The sequence below is a fragment of the Podarcis erhardii genome (genome assembly GCF_964252035.2).
Source record: "Podarcis erhardii genome assembly, chromosome: 8".
In the NCBI taxonomy this organism is placed as follows: Eukaryota; Metazoa; Chordata; class Lepidosauria; order Squamata; family Lacertidae; genus Podarcis; species Podarcis erhardii.
In genome coordinates this window covers 22,891,151-22,918,267 of record NC_138499.1, presented here as the reverse complement: position 1 = coordinate 22,918,267, position 27,117 = coordinate 22,891,151, and the positions used below count along the sequence as shown (strand labels likewise).

At 39.9% G+C, this 27,117-nt stretch overlaps 1 protein-coding gene across 1 annotated transcript; it reads left to right on the top strand.

Moving 5' to 3' along the window:
* Positions 1-304: 304 nt before the first annotated feature.
* On the top strand, positions 305-23,025 carry DCAF13 (DDB1 and CUL4 associated factor 13). The gene is made up of 11 exons (XM_081874493.1): positions 305-445; positions 2,013-2,212; positions 3,568-3,675; positions 7,351-7,440; positions 8,714-8,869; positions 9,672-9,749; positions 12,545-12,627; positions 13,341-13,505; positions 17,654-17,789; positions 21,639-21,802; positions 22,445-23,025. Exons 1-11 carry the CDS (start codon positions 376-378, stop codon positions 22,530-22,532), a joined length of 1,338 nt encoding a protein of 445 aa, XP_081730619.1. The 5' UTR covers positions 305-375; the 3' UTR covers positions 22,533-23,025.
* Positions 23,026-27,117: the final 4,092 nt, after the last annotated feature.

The window sequence follows — 27,117 nt, the reverse complement described above, 5'->3', positions numbered from 1 at the left end:
ATAAACCCCTACGCAGACCTTAGCCGGTAACGTGAATCGGCTGAGGTAAACTGCCCTTTGACCTGCGAGGCACTTGCCTCGTCCTATCGGGGAGCAGCAGCCGGTCCCTCCCCCTGGGCTGCTCCAATCGGACGTCCGTGCCTCCCTCGGTGGGCGGGTTTAGTGTTTTAGCCCGCCCTTGCTCACGTGACCAGGGAGCTGCCGGTTCCTCTTTCATCCGCCCGTTTGTAGACGCTCGTGCCCACAGTGGCTCCCTCGACCCGGAAGTGGTTCCTGGCTTTGCTTCGTTTCTGCCTGGTCCATGTGGGCTGCCGGAGGGTAGCGGGGAGACCGTTTCTTCCGCCATCGCCATCCTGACGCCCTCAGCCGCAGACGATGAAGGTGAAGGTGTTGAGCCGGAATCCGGATGATTACGTGCGGGAAACCAAGCAGGACCTTCAGCGAGGTGAGAAGGGGAGTTATTCGAAAGGGCGGCCGGGTTTGTGTTGAGCGTCGATTCTTAGGAAGCGAAGTTTGGTTCCCTTTGCGATGCCGGAGCGGCTTCCATCACCTGAAGGCGACTCCCGAGTCAGGCTGAGTTTTCCTTTTCTCTTTTTTGCATCGTGCGCCTCTTCAGGCTGGGAGAGATCTCAGAGTTGTTCTGCACATGGCATCTTCCAGAGAGTCATGGGAACTGTAGCTTGTCCAGGGTGTTGGGACTTGTAGCGACAAACTGCGGTTCCTATTCTTTTCTTTCTTCCTTTTTCTTGGGGTGGGGGAAGGGGGGGTTCTGTACTTTTAAAGTATGGTTAGTACATAGCTTTGCACTGTGCCCATTATCCAAAAACCACGACCGGAATTGGGGAGGGAATTCTTTTATACGTGTGAAGTAAAATTTGGTGAAGAAAATCTATGGAGCACTCAGCACAGGGGTCTTTCCTCTCCCTCCCCTTCCTGTGACTTGGGTTGCATCCCGTTTGCAGTGATAAGGCCTGTGCCATTTGCCCAGGTTGCTGGCACAATCTGGGGCTTGTGTGACATTATGGTAAATTCTAACCTCATTGCACAGAGCACCTGGATTATTGCAATGTATTCTGTGTGGGGCTACCCTCCAAGACTTGAAACTGCAACTAGTGATGCGGCAGGCTGATAAGTTAACCAGGACAGCAAGATGTATACATGAAACACCAATCCTAAAAGCAGTGCACTTGACTGCTTATGTGCTACCAGGCTCAACAACATCCTGGTAATGGCCTATGAGGCCTACTCTACAGGAGTGCCTTTTTCAGTACCAGACAATTTGATCCATAAGATCATTGCTGGGGTGCCGGGGACGACGACACCCTTTTCATGGACCTCCAAAGGGCCTTCTCTAGTGCCGTGCTGACTTTGGAAAGCCTTCAGCTTGAAGATCTGTTTGTCCCCCTCCTTGCTTTACATAAATAGTTGTCCGTTAAATACATTTTTGTCTGGTTTTCCTGAATTGAAGTTACTTTGTTTTAATACTTCAGAGCTGCAGGTGATTTTTTGGTGTGTTATAATGGTTCCAGGTTTCTGGATGTTTTGTATGTTGGTTATTATGTTTTATATATGATACAGTATGTGTCTTATGTTTTATATGTTATTGTATATTACTCTAGGTACTCTTGGGAGGAATGGTGATTTAGAAATGTAACTAACAAAAAGAAATAGGAAATTTGCTGAAACATTGGATATAATTCATGAACATGTTCTACATTCTCTGAGCAGTGTTGTTGTTTGCCTGATCACCAGTTTATTGAAATCTCAATTTACTACATTAAATAGATTGTGTGACTGATAGAAACATATATTTTTTTAAAAATATATTTGAGGGCTGTTTATGAACAATGTATGTTCATTTAAACAGGATTCTTAATTTACTCAAAGCTAGTAAGGCTGATCTTAACTAGTAAGGGTGTCTTATTAACTAGCTACATAAAAGGCAAAAGGAAGCTTTATGACAGTAATCTTCTCTGTTGTTTTGTATGTTTATATGATTATTTGGTTTATAGTTCCACGGAATTATGATCCTGCATTACATCCCTTTGAGGTTCCACGGGAATATACTCGGGCACTAAATGCAACAAAATTAGACCGTGTTTTTGCAAAGCCTTTTGTTGCATCATTAGATGGCCACAGGGATGGTGTTAACTGCATGGCTAAGCATCCAAACAGCTTGTCTACAGTTTTGTCTGGAGCATGTGATGGAGAGGTATGTATAATTGGATAAAAACAACAACCATAAAGTGTCAGATCATGTTTTTACTGTGGTTATTTAATTCTGCAAGAAATAGAACCTTGCATTTCAGTTATGTGTGTGCCTATAACTATGAGCAAGATTGCACTCTCAGTTTTAGTGCTTAGGTGCTATGCCCTGAAAAAGGCCTTTTTAATGGAAACAATTAAGAATATTTTAACTGTTGCTCTTGTTTCCTAGTGTATGTTCTCCTTCCCTCTTGAGACAAGGTATTTGGGGAGAAGAGTAGGATGGAAGCCTGTGACTTCAGGAAGTAATGATCCAATCATAGCATGAGGGATTGTATAACAGTAACTCGATTGGTTTCAGTTGGTGTTGCCTGTGGATATAGCCATGGAAGATGCCTAGTCCTGCAATCCTATATACAGGTACTAGGAAGTAAATCCCACTGACCTCCATTGGGACCTGTTCAAAAGCTAAATTATAACATTGTCTTAAAAACTGAACCACCAATTAAAAGCTACCAGTTTAACACAAGTCATTCAAAGCTCCTCTGGCAAAATGCTCTGTTTTATTTGTCTGGTTTCTATCCACAATTTTTTAAAAATAATATTTTTTATTGATTTTTACAATTAAACATTATCATCACACAAGTATAAAAAGAGAAAATAAACCAAAAAAGAAGATAATGAAAAAATGAAAAAGAAAAAAATTCACACCATAATAAATTCATATTTTAGGATTACTTAGATCCCTTGACTTCCCCCCACTCCCTTCCCTGGTTCTCTTGTATTATCTTTATTTATACATGTCAGTAATTTCTGGTTTCTATCCACAATTGAGCAGCTTCCTGTATTTTGCTACCTGAAATATTGAAATAATGTTATAGTAGGATCACCAATTTTACTTATTCGATCTGATCTTAATGCAATTTGCCAACAAATAAGAAGAAAGGGGGCTGGAAACCCTTGCTTACTGGGCTCTGGATGCTCTCGCGAGATCATATGGAATCATCCAAGATCTCATGGAGTCAAGATCTCCAGAGTCCTCATGTGACTGTCCCAGAGCCCAGCAAGCAAGATGGAGGGCTTAAAAGCTATTTCCGTAAAGGGTTTACTGGGCTCTGGAGACTCCCTCAATATATTGTGGGGCCATCTGAGATGTTGGGTGGCTGGGCAGTTCTGGGGCTCATTCTGACTTTGAATGATTTTACCTTTACATGCAACCCCCAGAAATACAAACTTCACATAAGTTGTGATCACACTGTCCTGATCTCTAGATTTCAAAAGGGCATCGCACCGTTTTGTAATATTGTTCCAAAAAACAGTTTTAATGCTGAATTGTTCAATGCTGCTATTTGTTTCCAATAGGTTAGAATTTGGAACTTGATGAAGCGTGAATGCACCCGTACATTGCAGGCACATGAGGGCTTTGTGAGAGGAATGTGTACCCGTTTCTGTGGTACATCTTTCTTCACTGTAAGTATAATATTGGCAATTATGGAGGCATATTAAAGTGCTTGGTATACTTCTTTTTCTTTGTTACTTTCCCCCCATTCTGTTTTCTAAATAATAGAATCAAGTACTTTTATTTTATAACTCTCGCTTACTACTGCAGCAGCTTATTTTTTATCTAGTTCAGGGGCAGGGAATCTCAGGGAAAGGGTCAAATGCAGCCTTCCAGCCTTCTTTCACTGACCCTTGGGTCTCTCCCCACTCTCCTTAAGTGCTTTTGCCTGGTTCAAATCTCTTTGAACTGCAATAAAGCTTTTGCCTGTCTGGAGGTAGAAGTGTTTTCGTAGAAATCTCTTGACTTTTGTGTGGGTGGAATGCAACCTCTTGTACAAAGGTGAGAGTTATGATGCCCATTTTTGCCTCTGACTTTACCCAAAAAGTTGAGCATGACGGAATGTGATCATGCAGACAGAAGAAGGTTTCCCACCTCTTTAGGTTTTACTCTTCCATACTAATGCTACTTTCTTGGAGCATAAAGCAAGCCCAGGGGTAAGCCAATTCTTCAAACCACTCCTGCTATTTCAGAAATCTGTTGCTTTCTTTGAGTTTGAAGAGCAAATGTGTTCTTTGTTTGAAAAAGCTATAGATTTACATATCCTCTTATTTAAATATCCTCTGTCACTATTGTAAGTCCAGTCACTTAGTACAGGTAATTCTTTTGCCTCTAGCAAACAGTTCAGTAAAGTAATGCAGTCCTTGCAGTGTACTTCAGCATAGTTAAATACAATCCCTCTTTAGTACAAACACCTGAGACTTAAAATAATTTTATGTGTATTTTTTAATACCTGTTGTGCAGCCTAATCCAATTTGTATTTAGACAAAAGTAAGTCCCACTGGAGTACTTGCATTGGCTTTCAGTCTTGGGATAGATGTGCGGGAATATTTGCAACACTGTTAGAGCTAATAACTCTTTTTCATTTACTTTTTCATTTACTTGCAGTGTTCACTATGTTATTCACAGAAATACAGTTGCTTTTATAGCCCTTTTCCATAGATCTTTAAACATGTTTAGGCATGCAGCTGGAAGAACAATAGATTTGTCACTCACAATCAGTGAGTGAGGTCCCAAATAAGGAGATCTGGCAATTAAAAATGACGAAATATGCAGAGTTAGCGGGTCTAACAAGTAAAATAAGAGAACAAGAAAATCAAGTATATAAAGAGGAATGGAAAAATTTTGTGGAGTATTTGGATGCAACTGTAAACATGTGCAAACGTTAGTAGGATTAAGGTAAATTCAACAATATAATACAAAACAAAAGAATAATAAAGAAATAAGGGAGCTAAATGGATATACAAGAATAGGTGGGATGGATGGGAAAATTAAAGGAACCAGGGAAGGGGAAGTTGTAAATGACTGGGGTGTGTGTGTGTGTGTGTATATATATATATATATATGTATGCAGGTTTTGGTGTCCTCGGGTGTCTTCCCGTGTAAAAGTTGGGGTGTCTAGGCGACGTTTCGATGAGGTCTCACTCGTCATCTTCAGGCTGGTGCTTTCGGCTTCTTGTTACTGGAACAGAGCAGGATCTCAGTGTTTGAGTTCCTATAAATACTGTAGAGGGGGTGTGGTGTATAGCCTCCAATGTTCTGGGCAGAGAGGAAGTTCCCAGGCTAGTGTGCCTTTTCTTCTTTTGTTCCTTAATTACTTGAGAGATATCCTGAGTGATTTCTTGAGTGATATCCTGAGTACCACTTAGGTGGGTCATTAGGTGTGGATTAGTTGTTAAAGTCTTTGTGTCTTGACCTCTTGAACTTTGTGAAGAGTTTTCCTGAGAAGATGGCTGTACTGTACTTAGTTGTGCTCTGGCTTGGCTTCGTGTATAGGGGCGAGCTGTGGTTTTGTGGCTTGTGTCAGCCAGATCTGTGTAGGGATTGCAGGGGGGTGCAGCATCCGGAGGTGCCACCATGGATTGGCTACTGGATGGTGTCTGTAATTCATCTGTGGAGAGGGTCTGGGTTTGGGTCTGGTGTGGTTGATTGGTGTTGGCGTTCTGTGTGCCTCTGGATCTGGTGTCAGTTTTTGTGGGGAGGGCTAATTTCCAGATGTCTGGCAAGCGGGATGTGTCGTCACGCTTGTTCATGTTGTGAGGGTGTTTCTCTATCTCGATGGCTTCCATGATTATTCTCTTGTGGTGATGTTCCGTGTTAAAGAGCAATTTGGAATCTGCAAAATTAATTTCGTGTCCTGTTTCTTTCATGTTTTCTTTTCACATGAAAGAAACAGGACACGAAATTAATTTTGCAGATTCCAAATTGCTCTTTAACACGGAACATCACCACAAGAGAATAATCATGGAAGCCATCGAGATAGAGAAACACCCTCACAACATGAACAAGCGTGACGACACATCCCGCTTGCCAGACATCTGGAAATTAGCCCTCCCCACAAAAACTGACACCAGATCCAGAGGCACACAGAACGCCAACACCAATCAACCACACCAGACCCAAACCCAGACCCTCTCCACAGATGAATTACAGACACCATCCAGTAGCCAATCCATGGTGGCACCTCCGGATGCTGCACCCCCCTGCAATCCCTACACAGATCTGGCTGACACAAGCCACAAAACCACAGCTCGCCCCTATACACGAAGCCAAGCCAGAGCACAACTAAGTACAGTACAGCCATCTTCTCAGGAAAACTCTTCACAAAGTTCAAGAGGTCAAGACACAAAGACTTTAACAACTAATCCACACCTAATGACCCACCTAAGTGGTACTCAGGATATCACTCAAGAAATCACTCAGGATATCTCTCAAGTAATTAAGGAACAAAAGAAGAAAAGGCACACTAGCCTGGGAACTTCCTCTCTGCCCAGAACATTGGAGGCTATACACCACACCCCCTCTACAGTATTTATAGGAACTCAAACACTGAGATCCTGCTCTGTTCCAGTAACAAGAAGCCGAAAGCACCAGCCTGAAGATGACGAGTGAGACCTCGTCGAAACGTCGCCTAGACACCCCAACTTTTACACGGGAAGACACCCGAGGACACCAAAACCTGCATTCCTGTACCCGTGAAAATCTACGAAAGCATATATATGTATATATATATGTGAGAAATTTGTCATTCAGTCTGGAAGAAATGCAATCTGGCACCATGTTTATCATCACTTTTAATTTGTATACTGTACCTTCTTTCTATTTTTACAATACCCAAGGTGGTTTGCAGGTTGAAGAAACAAAGAATGTACACCTTATAACAATCTAATCCAAGACAAAAATGTGATAATAAAACATAACTTGAAAATAAGCAACCTATATCAAATAAAGTAATATTCAACAATCCATTAGAATAGTATAGAATAATATTAAATATCACATATGAAAATTAAACAGAAATCCACTCTAAACAATTATAATAAATAATTTCTGAACTATAATCAATAAAACAATGGCAAATCACAGTGCATAAAATAATACAATACAAACTGAGAAGCAGAGACTGGAGGGTGGGGCAAGGCAGGTGGAAGAAGGCCTTGCCTGATGAAGTCTCTCCCCTCACAGTTCTTCCTCCAGGAAGTAAATTTAAGATTGACTATGCACACTTGTTAGTTTCACATAAACGTCAGAAGGACTGAATTGTAACTCTCTTACTATGAATACAATGTTTTCTCCCAAATCAATAGGTTGGTGATGATAAAACAGTGAAGCACTGGAAAATGGAGGTGCCAGCTTATGGGGAAGCAGAAGAACCACTAAATACGATTCTTGGAAAGGTATTACTTTATTCATTGTCTTGTTTTGCTCTCCCTTTCCTTCTGTGTTTAAAGATTCAGATGAAGGTATTGTTTTACTTGAATACGAGCAGAAAACTATTGACCTTCGATCTGTAGTGTCAAAGATGTTGTAGGTGTCACTGAATGCCGTTATCGGACAATATTCCCATAAGCTGAGTGCCCTTGCAATGCTGGTACAAAGCCTCTGTATGAGTTAGTTTATTTATTAGAGTTTTATACTGGCCTTCAACAAAAATGGTCATGGGTTGTTTTACAAAAAAGAGAGAAAAGAAGCATAAAACACCTTAACCAAAATCATTAAAATAATTATCATAAATTACATAATTGGCATAAAATACCATAAATGTGAGTTGTCACATTTGTCAGCCACCAAAAATTCAGCAGGAAGATGAGTTTTCAACCCAGTATCTGGAAGAATACTAAGGGTGAGATTTAGGCATGGAAAGACCACTGAAAAGGCTGCAGGAAGAATCAGGTTGTAATTTCCTGCCATACCTCTTGTGTATTTGTGCCCTGGTGCAGTAAGTTGTAGAATTCAGCTGCATATATTCATGCTAGTGATAATTAACCCCATTTCCTTAAAGTTCAGCAAATAGGTGTGATATTTCCGTAATAAAAATTTCTGGATAGTGGATTAAGCTACCATTTAGCTTTTTAAAAATAGGTCCACTCAGGTATAGTGACTTGCTATCCTGTTGCCTCTGGTGGGATTTTAATTGAAAATGTGATAAAAAAAGCTTGTGCACACAAATGGGGAAAAAATGGTTGCAACTTTTGAAGTACTTGTAGAGCTGTACCCATGGTTAACTGTATTTTTTTAAAAAAATAGCTATGCTGTACTGTTCTTCCTAACCAAAGTTACTGGAAATGACTAGCAAAATGTCTGAATAAATAAAACAGACAATTGAGACCTTAAGGGTCTCTCATGAGATTGGGTTTCCTTATCAAGATTGCTGCTGTCTCTTGTACCTGTTGGCACTCGATGCCAGAGGGCGATGAGGCAAGGGTGTTTCCAAGCATCCACCCTGACTTCAGATGTTCCAGCTGCTATTCCGCTGCTGAATTTCTGGGTCACAGGAGGCTTCAAAAGAAATAAATCCTGCTCAGCAATGGTTGCTGAAGCAGGACTCCCTTACTCTGACTGTTTTAGATGTCTCTTGCGGTTCCTGGCATTGGCACTAAGCACAAAACCCTCCGAGTATAAAACCAGCAATTCATTGTTGGTACTGCTTTTTATATTTGCATTTTAAAGACTGTGTACACTGGAATTGATCACCATTGGAAGGATCCTGTTTTTGCTACTTGTGGTCATCAAGTTGATATCTGGGATGAACAGAGAACCAGTCCTTTATGCTCTTTGACGTGGGGAGTCGATAGCATAAGCAGTGTCAAATTCAATCCAATTGAGGTAACAACTTATTTATATATATTCCACTGTAAGGACTGTCACTAAATGTTTTAGTACCAGCAACATAGTCAGCGTCGCTGTATAAAATGCAGTTGTATATCCTTTTAGAGGAGTTGGAGGATAACTTCAGTAATTAAAGGTGAAGGAAGATAATGAGTGAGGAGGGTGAAAAGACCACAGAAATCACAGGCGACAGCAGACCTTCTTGTCTGTGCTTTTTGCAAGTAGATTTTGAGGAAGGATTTTGGAAGGGGAGAAATGGCTTGATGGACAGTGAGGAAGTGGGGGTAGATGTTCACAGAAAAGGCAAAAGGAGCAGAACACAATCTTGGGTGGAAAAGTAGAGATGTTTAAAACGAAAAGTATTAGATTTCCCAATTGTAAAGTAAGATGGGGTCATGAACCCTAAAAAGGGCATCTGTTAACTATACATATCCAAGGATTGCACTCATTGCACACACTGAGCAGTTTTAAGAGTTCCCCTGTCATTCCTTCCACCCACTCAGACTACTTTTAGATTCTCCTAGGTTTTAAAATCAGTTTAAAAGCATGAGATCTGGGAAATGTCTTGAGCTTTATCCCCTCCACATTATCTTTTTCTTTTTTAGCAACAGTAGATTAAATAAGATAGCTTATGTACTGCCGCTGAAAATTACACTGTTTAAAAGATAGAGCTGCTGGTTTAAACAAGACCTGTATATATTATACCTTTTTCAGTTAGCACTTAACAATTTAAGAATTTTTTTGTTTTGTTTTTTGCTTGACGATATTTACATTACTTGATATGCAACTAATTTTTCAGATGTACCTTTTGGGAAGCTGTGCTTCAGACAGGAATATTGTGCTATATGACATGAGACAATCAACGGCATTGAAGAAGGTAATGCATAATCTTTAAGATCCTGTGACTGAAGTGTCTGTGTATGCATTCCCTGCACAAACCTTTTCATTTTGGAAGGGAAGTTATTAAGTTCCACTGCTAAGGAGCTCCATAATTTTCATAGTTCTCGGTTGGGTGCAAGATTCTTTTAATATAGAATTCTTTGACATGTAGCATATAGAAAATGTAGCTTTTCTGAGATCACTTTAGGCCAGCATTGAGAAGCCTTTGCCCACAAGGCTGTTTCCTCCCACATCACACCCAAATAAGGTGCAAATAAGGTGTGCAAATAAGGCAGATAAATATTTGACTACAAAGGAACAGTTGGCAGACTTGAAATGTGCTCCAAAATGTTTCTTGGCAAGCGGAGATTTCCTTTGGCTAAATAGGACTTTTCTAGCTGGATAAATGGGTCTTTACCACAAGTCTCCATTTGCTAGGGATTAAGTCTTGTTTTAAAAGTATTTGTTGTTTTTGTGTTTTTAAGTGTTTTAAATTTTATGTAAATTGCCTTGAGGTGGTGGTTTAAAAGGCGATTAATAATTTAATGATAGTGCAAATAATAATAATAATAATAATAATAATAATAATAATAATAATAATTAATGTGGTGCATTTTATATTTGACACTGGGATTGGTTCCACTGGGAAGCTCCCACGCACAACCAGTCCCTGCAGCAAGCGGGGCTTGCAGTCATTGCTGATCAACTGATCTGTACTGACGGCAACCCCTACCGTGTTTGGCTGTGCTCCAGAGCTGCCTATTGGGAAGCTCCGACTGCATCTTATCCCTGTTGAAAGCAGAGGATCAACTAAAGGGATCTTTCATAGTAAGCTGGCCTGAGTTCAAGCTGGTCTACTTTCAACTGATGCCATGATGATGTCAGGTGATGGATGGGTAAGCACCCACCTATCAAAAGTGGCCTGTGCAGGGGGGGGGGCAGCGGGGTAGGGGAACAGCTGTTGGGCTGTATCCAGTTCCCCACCCCTGCTTTAGACTACTGTAGAGAGATAGTGGAGGTATGAAGAATGCTTTGAATACCTACCCTTGGAACTGTTGAGATCAAGCAGGCACCTTCACTGCACGCTTTTCGATGCCTGCTAAATACATTCTTGTTTAGACAATCCTACCCAGAAGCTTCGAAACTTGAGGTCGTTATAATCTGTTTTAGTATCATAACTTCTGTATTTTTAAAAAAAGTTTTTCAGTATTGCTGTATATGTTTTTTGATTTTATTGTTTTACCTATTTATACACCACTTTGAGGCTTTTATAATCAAGTGGGGTGTGTGGGTGTGTACACACATTAAAATAGTGCGGATTTGGAAAAGGACAGTACCATGGGACCTCTCCATACCCTTATGTGTCACACTTCCTTATACAGTGGTACCTCGGGTTAAGTACTTAATTCGTTCCGGAGATCCGTTCTTAACCTGAAACTCTTCTTAACCTGAAGCACCACTTTAGCTAATGGGGCCTCTTGCTGCCGCCGTGCCACCGCTGCACGATTTCTGTTCTCATCCTGAAGCAAAGTTCTTAACCCGAGGTACTATTTCTGGGTTAGCGGAGTCTGTAACCTGAAGCGTATGTAACCCGAGGTACCACTGTACTAATTTCTGTTTCTCTTAGGTTGTGAGTCAGCAAGCTGGAGTCTCACTTTTTTTAACCTGTGTAAAACACTTAGGCTCCCTTTTTCCGAAATGTCACTGCTGTGGAAATGGAACATTTCAATACACAACATTGTCTGTGGATTAGAATAGATCATACATCACAATTGAAATTTTGTTGGTGTGGTTCAGTTCATGGTGTGGTTTGTTCAGTTATTTGGTAAATAAATGGTACAAGATCATGGTATGCAAATAGTTTCCCCACCAAAAAGGAGATATTTGAAGCCTCTTCAAGGTTCAGTAAAGGTGAAAGGTATTCACTGACTGAGGATAACAAACTTCCTTCTTTGGCTTACAATATCTCCCAGCTGTCGCCACTATTGCCTTTTAGAGTGGGACCGTACAGCATATGGACTGCTAAAGACTTTTCAACTAATCAGCCTTCTGCCAAGTAGGGGTCTGGCTAGAGTAAGTTGTCAGTTTTATCCCTTCAGCAGAGGATCAGGGCAGTCTCTTTTCATTGCCATCTGGCTTTTTTTCAAGCCTTGTTACAGAGTTTCTGATCAGCAAAGCAAATTACTACCAGTATGTTCCAGGGTCTGCATTTAAACCAATTAACATAATTTCACAATATCTACCCTCTATACAAGTCTGCCCCAAGTAAAAGAGGAGTGTCCAAGCCTGTAGTTTTCATTGGTGAACTACAGGTACATTTCATTGGTGAACTATTCCCTCAGTAAAGGAATTGTCATCATATGAGAAAAAATTATTGTGCATTATGGTTCTTCTGATAGCTGTAGAAGCCTAGGTGAGTTTGAGATCATGGGACCTGTATTTTTTTAGTAGTCCTGGCTTCTGTGAACAAGAATCCATTGGACAAATACACTTGATGATATCTTGTCATCTTGTCCAGTCTTCTTTTCAGAGGGTTGCTGCTGCCATGAGTACCTTATTTTGAATCTGCAGTTCTTGGGCTGCATCCTGAGTAATTTTTTGTTTTGTTTTTTTACTTGTCAGTTTCTTTACATACGCTTTGTTTTTGGGAAATTCTTGATGCTGACACCAGCATATTCTACACCTTGCACAGGCATGTTGGGAACTTGTGGAACTTGTACCAGTTGTTAATACATCTGTATAACTTCTAGTGGTTATCTGAAAAATGTTTGAAAAATATTTAAATTTTCTCAGGTTATCTTGGATATGAGAACAAATACGCTTTGCTGGAATCCCATGGAAGCTTTCATTTTCACTGCTGCAAATGAGGACTTCAAGTAAGAATTATTGTTGCCTTACTTGCTCTCTATTTAGACTTCTGTAGTTATTCAGAACATTTGTAATTTTAAGTTTTGACTTCTGCTTTGTGTAAGGATATGATTTTTATAGAAGTTACAAGGAGGCTGTTGGATTTTAACTTTTATCTGGAATCGAAAGAGCTACTTATTTAAATTGTTTTAACTTGTTGGTTTTTCCATCTGTGTGGACCTTCAAGATGTCCAATATATGATAATCAATTTGGCAATTCCTTCAGGAACCCTCGGGGGAGGACAATGGAACAAAAAGCAAAGCAGAAACAAACAATGCCTGGATGAAATACTGGGCTCATTGATAAGGAGGGGGTTCAATAGATCACTGCACGTGTATCAAGTTGAAGCTCACTCAGAGCAGAATTGGCCTCTAAGGGTAAAATGTACTCCTGGGGTCCAATGGGCACCTGCCATGCTTGCTTTGTAATTTATTTGTTCAGAGGAGTGTACAAGAAAAAATACAAAAATAGAAAAACTACTCCAATGCTTTTAAATTCCTTTTTTTATTATGACACTTCATGATACAAGCAAAATGCTGTATCAAAGTCAGACATGTGAGTCCAAAGATTTTGAAAATACATTTGATTATTCTAGTATTCAGCCCCTGGAAATGAAGCTTTACCTGAGCAATTGAACATAATGGAATAAAGTGTAAAGTGTTAACATCCTTTCTTTTGCAGCTTATATACTTTTGATATGCGATTTCTTGACAAGCCTGTAGTGGTTCATATGGATCATGTGTCTGCAGTCCTTGATGTGGATTACTCTCCTACTGGGAAAGAATTTGTGTCTGCCAGCTTTGATAAATCTATTCGCATTTTTCCAGTAGACAAAGGTCACAGCAGGTCAGTGATTTTACAAATAGGCTTATCTTGGGACCCCTTCCTCCTTTCCCACCATTCTTAATGCTCTCATAAACTTATTTAATGTGTGTATTATCTTGAGGAAGGATATATCCTCCTACCAGTAGTTGTTTGTTGCTTGCACTGAAAAAGTAATAATTCACAGCTGTTGAATTTCCAGTTGAATTTTCCAGTATTTCAGTACTTCCTATTTGTTAGAATGTATATTGAATTTCCAAACTAAAATTGATTGGGTTCTAAATCCTACCTTAGAGTAGCCTAATGACGGGCTCACTCAGTGGGATTTTTGCTTTTGCAAATCCACTCTTTCAAGAGTCTTGTGTCATGTATAATGGTGAGCTGCTCAAGAAACAAGTCACTTTTCTCTGCGTGGAGTGACCTTATTTCTTATGCCATCTGTCAAATTCTCCTGTGGGGCTGGGAGAGGTCAACATCTGACCCACTGACAGGATCCATTTCCCTACCCCTACTTATATAAAGTAGCTCTGTTTTCCTTCAGAATAGAGCTTTGCCTCTCAGGAGTTCAAGATATTATAAAAATACATCATTAAAAGAAACAGTTAAAATACAGTATTGACAGACTGTGTTGAGACACAGTAAAGTCATTCAAACTCAGAAAATAATGTGTATGTGTATTAGTTGACTTCCAGGATCCACATAACCTCTTTAATGAGATCGTTTTAAAAAACATGAGTTTTGCATAGAAGTAATATTTTACTTATCAAATGCACATTGCTGAACTTATTTGTCTAATCCAGGAGGCTTCTTTCACAGTCCCAAGGGCTCATAAGCCATGGCATATTTTGTGTTCCTAATTAAGCCCTGAATGTGAAACTTGAGAAGACAGAAGAAATAAGAGATACTCTGTTTATTAAGTTCATTAAAAGCCCTTGGCAAATGAACCAGATGTTTGTGTGATTAAATGAAAGAATCAAGTTATTCACCCATATGCTATTGTATTGCTCTTGTCCTCAGAAGAGTGATTTTTCAAAACTTGTGACAAGCAAAAGGCACAAATAAAGTATTTTTTTAAAAAGAAAGGGTTAGGTGAAAGAAGCATCTGAAATTGCATACAATTATTTTCTTCCAGAGATCAATAAGGAGAGTAGAGGGCACCAATAAAGTGGTGTACTTTATTGGTAAATACTCTGTATAAAATAAAGTACTCTGTTTTATCAGAATGTCATGACTGCTGTTAAATATGTCATGAAGTTAATGATCTAATATGTTAAGGAGTGATTGGACCATTCTTTAAAAAACTAATAATTTGAGCAAAGGGGAGACTTCCTCTTTAGTCACTCTCTTTTGTCTACATTATATATGAAAAACAGTTAATCTCAATAAATTGAATTTGTTGGTTGTTATCATACTATAACCTTATTTTATATGTGCACAGCCCAAGACTCATGGGGCTCTGGCTTGGTTGTGAGGTCCTCCTGAACTCCTAAACTCATATATAAGCGTGCACATATGAACATACTTCTTTTCAGGCAAACCTCACTGAAAATATTGGGTGAGATTCAGTATAGCAGAAGAGGGTATCCACTACAACCCCATGTGCACCCCCAAAACCTGCTCTGGTGCTTTGGGAGACTCCTCTTGGGCAGTTTTTTGGGGCATGCAGAGACTGGAAGGGGAGAAGAGAAACCACAAGTCCAATTACACAAGCAGATTTCCATCAACTAGAGGATGAATATTGTTTGATGTTGCCCACTGTTTATAGTTGAAACTATAAGCACCAATTAAAATTATATAACACTATATGATATCAATCTGTATAATAAAATGGCCAAGACATACTTCAAAACTGCATCTCCCTTCACCTCAGAGCAAGATTGTTTTTTTAGTAGCCCTGTGGTGGCAGTGAATAATAAAATAAAGCTATGAATATGTATTCATGATTGTAATGTGCTTTGGTTGCATTCCGATCTTAATTGAAAACAAATTAGACTACTGGGGACATAAGCAAAGTCTCCATGTAAGTAGTAATTATCATCTATAGCTGTTCTATGTCTTATGTATTTATTTTTAAACAGTAGACTTGAATGAAGAAAAAATATAGGTTACAATAAATAATATAACCAAATGAAAATAATTGTAAATTGTACATAGTTGTTAAATAATTACAAGATGGGTACTCTGCGCCTTTATAAATATTTTAGAGTATAATTTAAATCAGAACAGAGTACTTGCTCTAATTTAAGGCGTTATATCGAAGAGTGGAACTCATTTTGCGTAACATTGCTTTTGCAGCTCCTTTTTTCTCTCCCACAAAAAGCTATTCCTGTGGATTGAGGGACCCTTTGGAATAATGTTGCTGCTGCTTGTTGTTGTTGTTAATTACAGTGGTGCCTCGCAAGACGAAATTAATCCGTTCCGTGAGGCTCTTCATATAGCGGTTTTTTCGTCTTGCGAAGCAAGCCCATTGAGAGCTTAGCGGATTAGCGCTATTAGCGGTTTAGCGGCTTTTAGCGATCAGCTGTTAAGCGGCTTATCAGCGGATCAGCTGATTAGCGGCTTGGGAAAAAGGGGGGGGAACCCGCAGGAACTCGCAAGACATTTTCGTCTTGCGAAGCAAGCCCATAGGGAAATTCGTTTTGCGAAGCGCCTCCAAAACGGAAAACCCTTTCGTCTAGCGGGTTTTCCGTCTTGCGAGGCGTTCGTCTTGCGGGGCACCACTGTATTATTATTATTATTAGATGATGATTATTATTATTGAATTGTCTTACACACGTTTCAAGCCAATGTGCAAGATACAAGAAAAGAACTATTAAAAACCCCAGTTAAAACCAAAAGAGAAAACACCAGCAGATACATATTTTAAAAATACAAATCAGATACCTTAGCAGGGACACATTCATCCAGCTTGGAATGCCTATTGGAGAAAAAATGTTCACAGTATCATCTAGGTTTCATCAAGATAGGCTCTGCTGAGTTTTATCTTTGCTGCCACAAGCCAAACTGGTCATGTGACTTTCAATGACATATGTTTCAGGGGTTTTTTGCACTTAAGCAGAACTACAACCAAGCAGGTGTTGACTGAGTTTCTGACTGAATGTCAAAAGCTGATCTATATAACAGCTTCAATGCCTGGTATTGCCAACTGCACACCTAGTTAATGGAAGCTTAGCTGATAGTTACCCCCCTCCCCCCAAAAAATCAGTTTGGTCTTCCATGTGCTCAGAGTCATGGGAACAGGCTAGAAGTTGTCATTATTAGCACAGAGGTGATTCACACGACCACTGTTTATCTCATCTGTGTATTCTGGTAACAGACATCTTCCTTGAAGTGTTGGGTAAGGGCCCCAGAGATACCGTATTTTTCGCTCTATAGGACACACTTTTTCCCCTCCAAAAATTAAGGGGAAATGTGTGGGCGTCCTATAGAGCAAATGCAGGCTGCGCGACTAAGCCCAAAGCCAGAACAGGGAGACGGAGTGCTGCGCAGCGCTCCGTCTCGCTGTTCTAGCTTGGGGTTAGCTGCGCAAAGCCTCCCCAGGGCAGCAGGGTGCCTTCACCCCGCTGTCCTGCGGAGGCTATGAAAGCTGTATGAAGGTGGGGGGAAGGCTGCAACGCCAGCCCCACAAGCTCGGGGGATAGCGGGAAGGTGCGTGACGCCTTCACGCTGCTCCCCGACCTGGTCTTTGGGGCTGGCGGTGGGGGAAAGCAGCGCTTCCCTTCGCCAGCCCCAAAGAGCAGGTCGAAAGGAACCCAAAGCCTCCGGAGCCCAACAGGAACTCCCGATGGGCTCCGGAGGCTTCGGTTGAATGCACAGAACGCACCTTGTTTTAGAGGGGGAAAACAAGAAAAAAAATTTTTTTCCCTGTTCTCCCCCTCCTATGGTCCGGTGCGTCCTATGGTCTGGTGCGCCCAATAGAGCGAAAAATATGGTAATTATTTTTGAGTCTTTTGTATGCAGTTAGTAATTTCTGAGGATTTAGGTGGTGCTACATATTGTTTAATTTGTCTGCAATACACGTTGTATACCTTAAAAATAAACTTATTGGTCCCTTTTATGAATAAAAAAATAACACTTTCCAGTGTTGAAAGGAAAATGCATGATGAAAGAAAACATCAGTATAAATGTTCCAATTTAATAGGTGTTTTTGTTTGTTTGTTTGTTTGTTTTAGAGAAGTCTATCATACAAAGCGAATGCAGCATGTCATTACTGTTAAATGGACATCTGACAACAAATATATCTTGTGTGGCTCTGACGAAATGAACATTCGTTTGTGGAAAGCTAATGCTTCTGAAAAACTTGGTGTGGTAAGTAAATTCAAATTATATTTTAAAAAGGGAATTAAGGTGACAAAATTATATTTATGTATTTAAAATGCTGATCTTTAATTTGGCTTAGTTGTATGCATGATAATCTTTCATTGCAACTAGCATGCCTTGAGTTTGCTCATATATTATGTTTACCATATATTATGGTATATATTTCTATCAATTGAATATAACTGTTCAGTGGCTCAGTTCACACGTACTGCTAAGAGCAAACCATGTGTTAGCATGAGGCCGTGGCTTCTCAGAGAGGTTATTGCTGCCACTGCAGTCCTCCCCCATTTCCATGGCAGTACCTGGGGCTCCTGCTCTTTGTTTTCTCCAGATTGTCTCCTCCAGATTTGTCGGGAGCGAGACAAATGATAAGCCTGAGTTTTTTATGACACATTCAATCAGACTGGTTTAGCACTGGGTAGTGCAGCAGTGGGACTGGGGGAGGAGCGCATAAGTAGCTGTTTGGCTAAATGCTCCTCAAGAGAGTAGAGTTGATCATTCAGCTCCATGCTCATGTGATACTGCCAAAGATTAAGCTTCTGAAGAAAAAAAATGCAATAAGATTTAATGCATTGGAAGTGTCATGCAGGCTAAACCTTTTTTTTTCTTTAAAGAAACCAATATGAATAAGAGGAGCTTCTCCATCATTGCAGAATTCTCCTCTGTCAGATGCACTGCACAATTTTACTTGACATTTGGATTAGACCTAAATACACTGCTTAGGTTGTGGCTTTCATAGTTGATGAGTGTTTATTTGACTGGTAGTTGTACTTTGACACTGAGGCTGCTCAAGTATTCATCATTTCTGACATTCATGTTTCCTTTGCTTCATTAATGTATTTGGCGTTGAACTCATTACGTAAAATCAGTGGAACACTCTAGCAAGAACAGCATCTCTGCAGGAGCCAGAGGCGCTTACCCTGTCTACACTCCACTGACGATTAAGCCTGTGATATTCTGGGTAACTGTGGTGGAGACAAGTGACATCTAGTTGTTACAGCTGCAGGAGAGTGTTCTTTAAAAAGGACTGTGCTGCTTTCCAAAATAGCAACTTTACGTTTTTGCATCTATGTAATGCAGACTTTGTGAAAGCAAATCTGCTTTTACATTGCAAAAGTTGTACGCAATTGAATAAGTTACATGAGATGGGCATTTTAAATCTCTAATGCGGTGCACCTGATACAATTTAGACACGCTGCACGCTAATCTTGGGTATCTTCTTCACAAAGAGAAAGCTACAGTTGTGGTCATGATAATGTAAATGAACTAGTAATTACAAGTATTCACTCATTGTAATGTTTTGTAGAACTCTCTTGGATTGTATAACAATTGGTATGGGGTTTAGTAATTCAGTGAGCTTTTATAGCCCAGTCCTTTTGAGCTTCTGTCTGAAGTAGTAGCATATAGGCACAAATATAATATTTGAAGTGCTAGTGTGAGGCCTTTGCTTCTGCCTTTGCTATATAATAACAGGAATCATCTTTAATCTTGGATCATAGTCTCACAAGCCCAGGACAGCCCTCAAAGCTGATGCTTTGGAGGAATTTAGTCTGGCCTGTTTGCGCTAACAAGAGCAAGTTGTCAATATGTATTGAACTGAGGTCAGGGAGGTGATGATACAATTGTGCATTTGCTTTTAAAAAAAGAGATATTGAGATTTCTGTTCTAGGTGTTTATAACATGATGGGGCTATGAACATAATGTGAATATCAGGTGCAGTTCATGCCTAATCCTGAGACATGCCCCTGGCTTCTGCTCTACTGCCATTTTGTGAAAATTCATGCTATATTTTATATTATACTGACCTTTATATGAATGCCCCTCATCATGGATATTACCCTGTCACTTTTCCTCCTATTCCAAGCTCCCTTCCCTCTCCTCCCCTTCCTGATTTTGCACACATTCACCTACGCAGTAATTCAGGAGTGCTGTGCATATAAACTCACAGTATTGTTTTTGTCTGCAGAAGGAGCAACCATTTTTAAAGTAATTGCCTTTAATTAAAATGAAAGCCTTTTAATTTGGATTGCATTGACAATTTGCACTGCAGGAATGCCTGGAATGTATTGCTGACTAAACAAACTATTATGGGATGTCTTGAGATAATGACCAAGGAAAAATAACGCATGTAATTTGTAAAGGATTACTGTATTTCATTCCTGTAAATGTCTGCTAACATTGATTCAATTTAATATCTTATATTTGAGAGCTAAGACAACTCCAGCTGGATATTTGTATCAAATGTTTTCCTCTAGAGCCCCAAAAGGTGACTTTCTTTATTCGTGTATGTTGGTGAAATCATTAGGGGTTTGGCATCAAGATGCTTAGGTTTTGACTCTATAGGTGAACAACCCCCCTCCCATTAATTCACTAGACCCTTTTATAGATATAGAAGAAAAAAAATCAAGGTGTCCAGGAAGAGAGGCTAATTGAAACTGTCCTACTCAATTAATAAAATAAGCTATACCTAACTAAGCAGCAGAGTAGAATGGGCTTCTGCTTCCTTGCTTCCAGCAAAAAATTATTCCTACTCTAAAACACTGGAGTGATGAAATTCTGCGTAGATTGCCAGTAAAGTGATAACAAATAGGCAGCCATTTTATAAAGTATGGCAAACTTAAATAATAAATATGTAAGTTCTTGCGTCAACTTCAGGTGCAAGTATTTATCCATTTGTGATTGGATCCAAAGGTGACCTTCGTAGATGGACTTTGATCCAGTTGTGGTACCTGCTAACAAAATTGGGCAGAATGTGACTTCTAGTTATTTCCCCTGCAGCTTTCTGTCCACATCATCTCCCACACTGAAGAGGGTTCTTCAACCATCTGGGGCAAATTTCAGGCGGAAGGGGGGGATCTGTAAAAATCACCTCCTCTCCCCACTCCTTCCATTAGTGGGTGCTGTGAGTGGAACTCTCCTCACAGGGTTATTGGAGCCCTAAGATGCCTGCTGAAAAATCCAAAGAAAAAATAGGTCATGTTAATGCTTGCGTTGGACTGAGTAACTTGGGGATGGTAGCTAGTATGTAAGTAAGATGGGTTCCCAGAATGGTTTTAGGTAGCACTTTTAAGCAGACTTACTTGAAAACAAGTTCTACTAGTTCTTGGTTTTTCTGAGCGTCCAATAAGCTTTGATTACATTTTTGCCCATTTCTTTTCCACTGCTATTGGAACGAACTATTCATTTATTGAATTTCTATACCGCCTTTTTGCCTAGGCACACCGGGAGTTTTACAGTTACACAGTTTTGCCACTCACTTATCTGCAGTTAAAAATGAAGCATGAACAGCCCCCTTCCTCCAGCCCCCCTCCTTCCTTCTCACAAGGCAAATTATGTTTTTTGGCAAATGGCAGGGAGGGGGTAGTTTGCCTGGCATAGGCCCTGATGGTATCTCTGCTTCCCTCTGAAATAGACAATTAATCCACTCCAGGGACTACTTCATATTTGCTGCCTCTTCTAATGGGCAGGGTGATTGCAGTTAATTGGAGGGTTATTTAACATGTGATGTTTTATTCCTTCTTACTACTCTTTCTGTCCCCTCAACCTGAATAGTCCACTTGTGGGGGATGGGAGAAGAATATAGTTTCTAGTACATCTTTTAAAGAATCCAGATTCTTTTTCTGTCATGCTTGCACAGTGTGGATTGCACAATTTTAGCTGATATTTGCCAGGTTCTTGGAGATCTGGCAGGGACAGTTTTGTACCTGTTAGCAGACACACAGGAACCAACAATACTTCTTGTGGAATTGCACACTTCTAAAACTGTTCTGTCTTGCTTTATGGAATAAGTCATCTTTACCACCTGCTCAGTTTTAACACCAGGGTCTGTTTCTGTAGCTTCTTCCTCGGGAAAAAGCAGCTATGAACTACAATGAGAAATTGAAAGAGAAATTCCAGCACCACCCCCAAATCAAACGTATAAATCGCCATCGACACTTGCCAAAGATGATCTATAGCCAGGCCAGAGAGCAACGCATCATGAGAGAAGCTCGTCGGCGAAAGTATGTTACTTCTTAACTTTACCTTGTTAAATTAGATGTTATATTGGGCCATTCTTTCAGTTAGCCCAGCAACACTTTTGAATAGATTTAGAGGAAACTTGCTAGCTTGAAGAGCAGTTCAGTTTACTCTTTTCTATTGAAATTTTACCAAAATGAAAGAAATCTGTACAGGAGTCTATTGGCAAGCTTTAATTATTTTAGTTGGACTAGATGATGTATTGGTTATTGCAAATGATTCTGTAACATTTATTTGTTAATTTAAGCAATTAGATTGCATGAGGCAATGGGGTGGAAAGGGAAGGCAAAGTGGTGGTAAATACTCACATTCAAGAGAAAAGGAACAGGTGGTTTCTCCATGGAACAAAATAGACGATCCTTAGAAATAGTAGAGAACACTATAAAATACATTATTCAGTTTTGTTTTAATTGAATCTGTTGCCTAAAAGAAGCAACTCAAAATGAGTTTCTGCCCAAGTTTATGATCTAGCAGCCAGTTAGTGATTTTCCAAATACAGTAGGGCATTTTCAGTATATTGTTTTTCAGAAGCAATGTAGAGTATGGTCAGTTAAGTACTTTGTTTTTTAAATAAAATTATACCCCTTGTGGCTGAAATAATCTAATTTTGATGTTTCTTATTTCAGGGAAATGAATCGCCGGAAACATAGCAAGCCTGGATCTGTACCGCTTGTGTCAGAGAAGAAGAAACACATTGTAGCTGTAGTGAAATAATAGTTTATATAATGCCTGTTTTATTGGTTGAATTCTTAAAGACAATGTGCACATCCTTTTACTTTTACTTTTTAAATGTCTCCATTACTATTGTAATGTTTGGATTTTGCATTAAAAAGGCATTTAAAATTTTATATCTAGATATGCTACTGATATAGTTTAGGTTAATTTTGTGACCTCCAGTAGCATTTCATTCTGTTGTACCTTCTGTCAGTCCAATTTTGTGTCACCTGAAAAAGAGACACAGTGTTGTATCCACTGCCAAAAAGGATGAACAACTTCACTATGCAACAAGCAGCTTTCCCTTTACTAGAGACTACATAAGCATTCAGCATGTAATTTCTAAAATCCTATGAAGAGTTCTTCATAGGCTAGATAATTTAGGAAACCCTAGTGTTATGACACTTGCCTGTGTTTCCTTGCTGCACCCACCAACATAATTGCGCAGTTGTCAATATGTGATATTAAAACAAAGATATGTGTTGAATAGTAACTTTGTAGTTGCCTAATTTAAAGCCTGAAATTTCTAAACTGGAACAGAAAAAAAAGACATAACCATTTTGAATGTGATTAACAGCAAAATGTTGATACCTGTTGTACGTCTAGTTACCGTATTTTTCGCCCCATAGGGCGCACTGGCCCATAGGGCGCACCTAGTTTTTTGGGGGGAAATAAAGAAAAAAAATTATTTCCCCCCCCCCCAGGCACGGGGCTGGGGCGGGGGAAGCCCGAGCTTCGCCAGCCCCCAGAACAGGCTGCTATCCACAAGCCTAGGGAGCCCGGCGGGAAGTTGCGCCAGTCTCCCCAGGCTTGCAGATATCTGCCTGAAGACCGGGGCGCGCTGCTCAGTGCGCCCCAGGCTTCGGGCAGCAGGCTGATATCCACAAGCCTAGGGAGCCCTGCGGGAACTCCCACGGACTCCCCAGGCTTGCGGATTGCTTCCTGAAGCCTGCATTTGCCCCATAGGACGCACACACATTTCCCCTTCATTTTTGGAGGGGGAAAAGTGGGTCCTATATGGCGAAAAATACAGTACTTTTATTGGAACATGTTCAAGACAAAATTAAGAACTTATTCACATCAATTTCAGTTTAAGAGCTAAGCTAACGACTGCAATAGGTCTTACAGGAAAAAGCAAGGGGTGAGAAGGTGAAAAATGGCTTTGTCATGTATAATGAGATAAGAATCCAATGTCTTTGTTCAGACCAGGTCTCTCCATGGTTTTAAGTTTGGTAATAAGTTGCAATTCAACAGCTTCTCTTTCCAGTCTATTTCTGAAATTCCTTTGTAATAGAACAGCTACTTTGAGATCTTGTATAGAATGTCCTGGGAGATTGAAGTGTTCTCCTACTGGTTTCTCTGTCTTGTGGTTCCTGATGTCAGATTTATGTCCGTTTATTCTATACAAGATCTCAAAGTAGCTGTTCTATTACAAAGGAATTTCAGAAATAGACTGGAAAGAGAAGCTGCTGAATTGCAACTTATTACCAAACTTAAAACCATGGAGAGACCTGGTCTAAACAAAGACATTGGATTCTTATCTCATTATACATGACAAAGCCATTTTTCACCTTCTCACCCCTTGCTTTTTCCTGTAAGACCTATTGCAGTCGTTAAGAGTCGTCAACAGGCTCATCACAGCTATCTGCCAATCACCCAATCCCACCACCCTTCTGAGTAATACCCCTTCCCACCTTCTCACTATATAGAAGGGTCTGGTGACTTCTGTTTCAGTGTATCTGAAGAAGTGTGCATGCACACGAAAGCTCATACCAAGAACTAACTTAGTTGGTCTTTAAGGTGCTACTGGAAGGAAAAAAAATTTTGTTTTGAGCTTTTAAAAGTTATTGACTGGCAGGATCAGGTCTTTTATTTATTTATCTGTTTGAATTTTTAAAATAACTAAGTTTGCTCTTGAAAGAGAGTGAAATGTTAACCAAGCCTCAGGGAACAGCTAACAGTAAATTAAAGTTGCTTTAATCTTATGGTCTCTGGGAATTGTGGACCTATGACCCCAGTAGGATATTGTGGACCTTCTTGATGGGTAGGGAAGAAGGTCTGCCCCCAGAGGCCACATTAATGCAGATGTAGAAACCTGAGTAGCTGAGCTTCTTGTATGTGGGTGGTGCATTCATGATGGCAGTCGGGAATTATAGTTATTCTGTATGAGCATTGCATTCAGAGTGCTCTTGAGCAGATACTTCAGCCATACCAGGAATGTTGTCTGTTTTCTAGACACCTGCCAGTCTGGTATGGAGGTGTAAGATCAGATCCCTGCTCTGCTTTGGAAATGGGCAGAATGGAGGAGAGGGTGTGAAATGAAGTACATATTGAGTCTACTTAACTAAGCAAAAGAAAGCTAACTTCATGTTTACTGTGTGATTCATTTGTTGCCCTCTCAATTTGTTACCTGAGTTATAGCAGCATAGTTCATCATTAAGTGGCCAGATAGAATTGGCTCTAAGCTCAATGTTGTAGAGATCAATTAAATCAACAAGAAATTTTGTTTATTATAAATTAAGAGTATTATACTAATGGCTTTTCAAGAAAGATGTGAGAGAAGCCGTGGTTCTGTTTACACTCTTGCAGCTCTTCAATTTCGGCGTGAGATATTTAGAAAACGTAAAGACTATTTTTCAGTCACAGCCATGTTGAAAGCAGAGAAAACTGGGGAGAAGCAAATAAGTTAAATCATTTAACAGATTCTTTTTTGTAGAGGGAGAAGTAAATTGGGAGTTTCCTTCCTTAAAGTGTTTAGCGATAAGTCTTCCTTGATTTGGCTCACGTGTTCAGCTTTTAAGTACTGTAAATAGCCTGCACGCAATAGACTTCACCACTTGCAAGATGTGATGTGAGGATAGTTTAAAGTAGATTGCGAAGAACTTTAGAAAGTATTGTGGTGGAATGTCTGTGTGGAATTGAAAACCTATAAAGATACTTCAAAATAAAATCCAGGAGCAGGACCCAGTAAAAATTCTGCCCTACTCAGATTTTTCTTGAAAAATTCACATAGACTATTTGTGATGTCCTCCATAGGAATAATTCAGTAAGTACTCCTGAGACAGAAAGTACTGATCCCATATTGTTGCATCTCCAAGTAATGCTGGAAAAGAAACTGAAACACTTGAAGAATCTCTGCCAATCAGTGAAATCAGCGGGAAATGGACCAGTAGCCTGACTTCATTTAAGGCAGACTTTGTTTCTGTGATTTCTGCAATAATTTAAACCGTCTGGGGGGCATCAATTGATACTAAACTGGCCAAACATTTACTAACAGTTGCCTTGTTTTCTGCTTGTAGTTATGGCTCACAAAATATCTGTGCAGTTTCCTCCGCAAATGATCATCAAGCCCTGTGGTGATGGCCTGGAACTTTGCATTGTGTGTGCTATTCATTACCTACTTCCAGTTCTATCAGTTGCTACTTATTCCCTGTGTCGAGTCATAGTGAGCTATAATCGGCTTCTCTAGGAGAAGTGTTTCTAATTGTGGGATTGGGTTAACGATCTGTATCTGAGCCTTCAGCAAGGAGCTTCTTGCATCTTAAGTGACAGGAGTAGGATCAGCATGGTCCTAAGTGCTAATTTTTCTGAAGAGAGCCTAATGGGTGCAGAGCTCTGCAGAGGATTTTATCCATAGGAACAAAAGACCCGAAGAAGGAAGGGGACGTTGACCATAGGAAAATGCTGCATCGTAGATGAGATGGAAGTAGCACATCAGCAAATTTCTTTACCAGACTGCATTGATGACAGGAAATGATTTCTCATGCAATAAGCATTCAGGACACAATAAGCCAAAATTATTTTTCCTACAAAGCAAGTAATCTAGTTTTTAAAATTGAAGGAGAAACATTTAATTGGTACAGCTGGATAAATAAAGGTGTATTTATAGATAAGCTATTTGAGAAATAGAGCCTGTTGGGTTTTTTTGAACTAGTTAAGGCAAAAATGTAACCTTTGTGAGCAAATCCATGGACAATATTTGCAGCTGCATCTTTTTGCAATAGAGTATTTGCAATCAGAAAATACTGGGATGTTTCTGATAAACCCGTGTTTCAAAATAATCCTTCTCTTTCTGGTTGTCTCTGAAGCTCCAAAAACATCAGCGAAAAAAGCATAGAGTAAATAACTGCATTAAAATGGCAATCTCAAAATGTAGAACAAAATGGCATGCATTTGTTGGGAAAGTTTATGTAAAGTATCTCTTTTTCAAATATTTTATTCAAATATATGAAAGTAAAAGGATTTCCCAGTATAATATTATATACACGTTTCGGGGTTTTGTTTATTGTTTTGCATTTTTTGCTCTGCCCATGTTTGCCTCTGGCCACACCCATCACTGGTATGTTGCCCCCAGAAGGGTTCCCATGAGGTAATGTGGCCCTTGGGCTGGAAAAGTTCCCCCATGCTTGGGTTGATTTATTTGAACAGTATATAATGTGACCCCAGGGAAGTGCCTCTACACACACACACACACACACACACACACCATAGTTAACATTTCTTGGTGTTTCTGGTTTCTGAAGAAAACCATGTAAGTCTGAATCAAATTTATGGTCAATGCTGCCCTTTTGCTCTGGGCTGAGAG

Excerpts from the sequence above, each read along its gene's own strand:
- DCAF13 (XM_081874493.1), top strand. The coding sequence starts at position 376 with ATGAAGGTGAAGGTGTTGAGCCGGAATCCGGATGATTACGTGCGGGAA. Across the intron at positions 9,750-12,544 it reads AATCAACGGCATTGAAGAAG|GTTATCTTGGATATGAGAAC; the intron begins GTAATGCATAAT and ends AAATTTTCTCAG. Across the intron at positions 21,803-22,444 it reads AGAGAAGCTCGTCGGCGAAA|GGAAATGAATCGCCGGAAAC; the intron begins GTATGTTACTTC and ends TTCTTATTTCAG.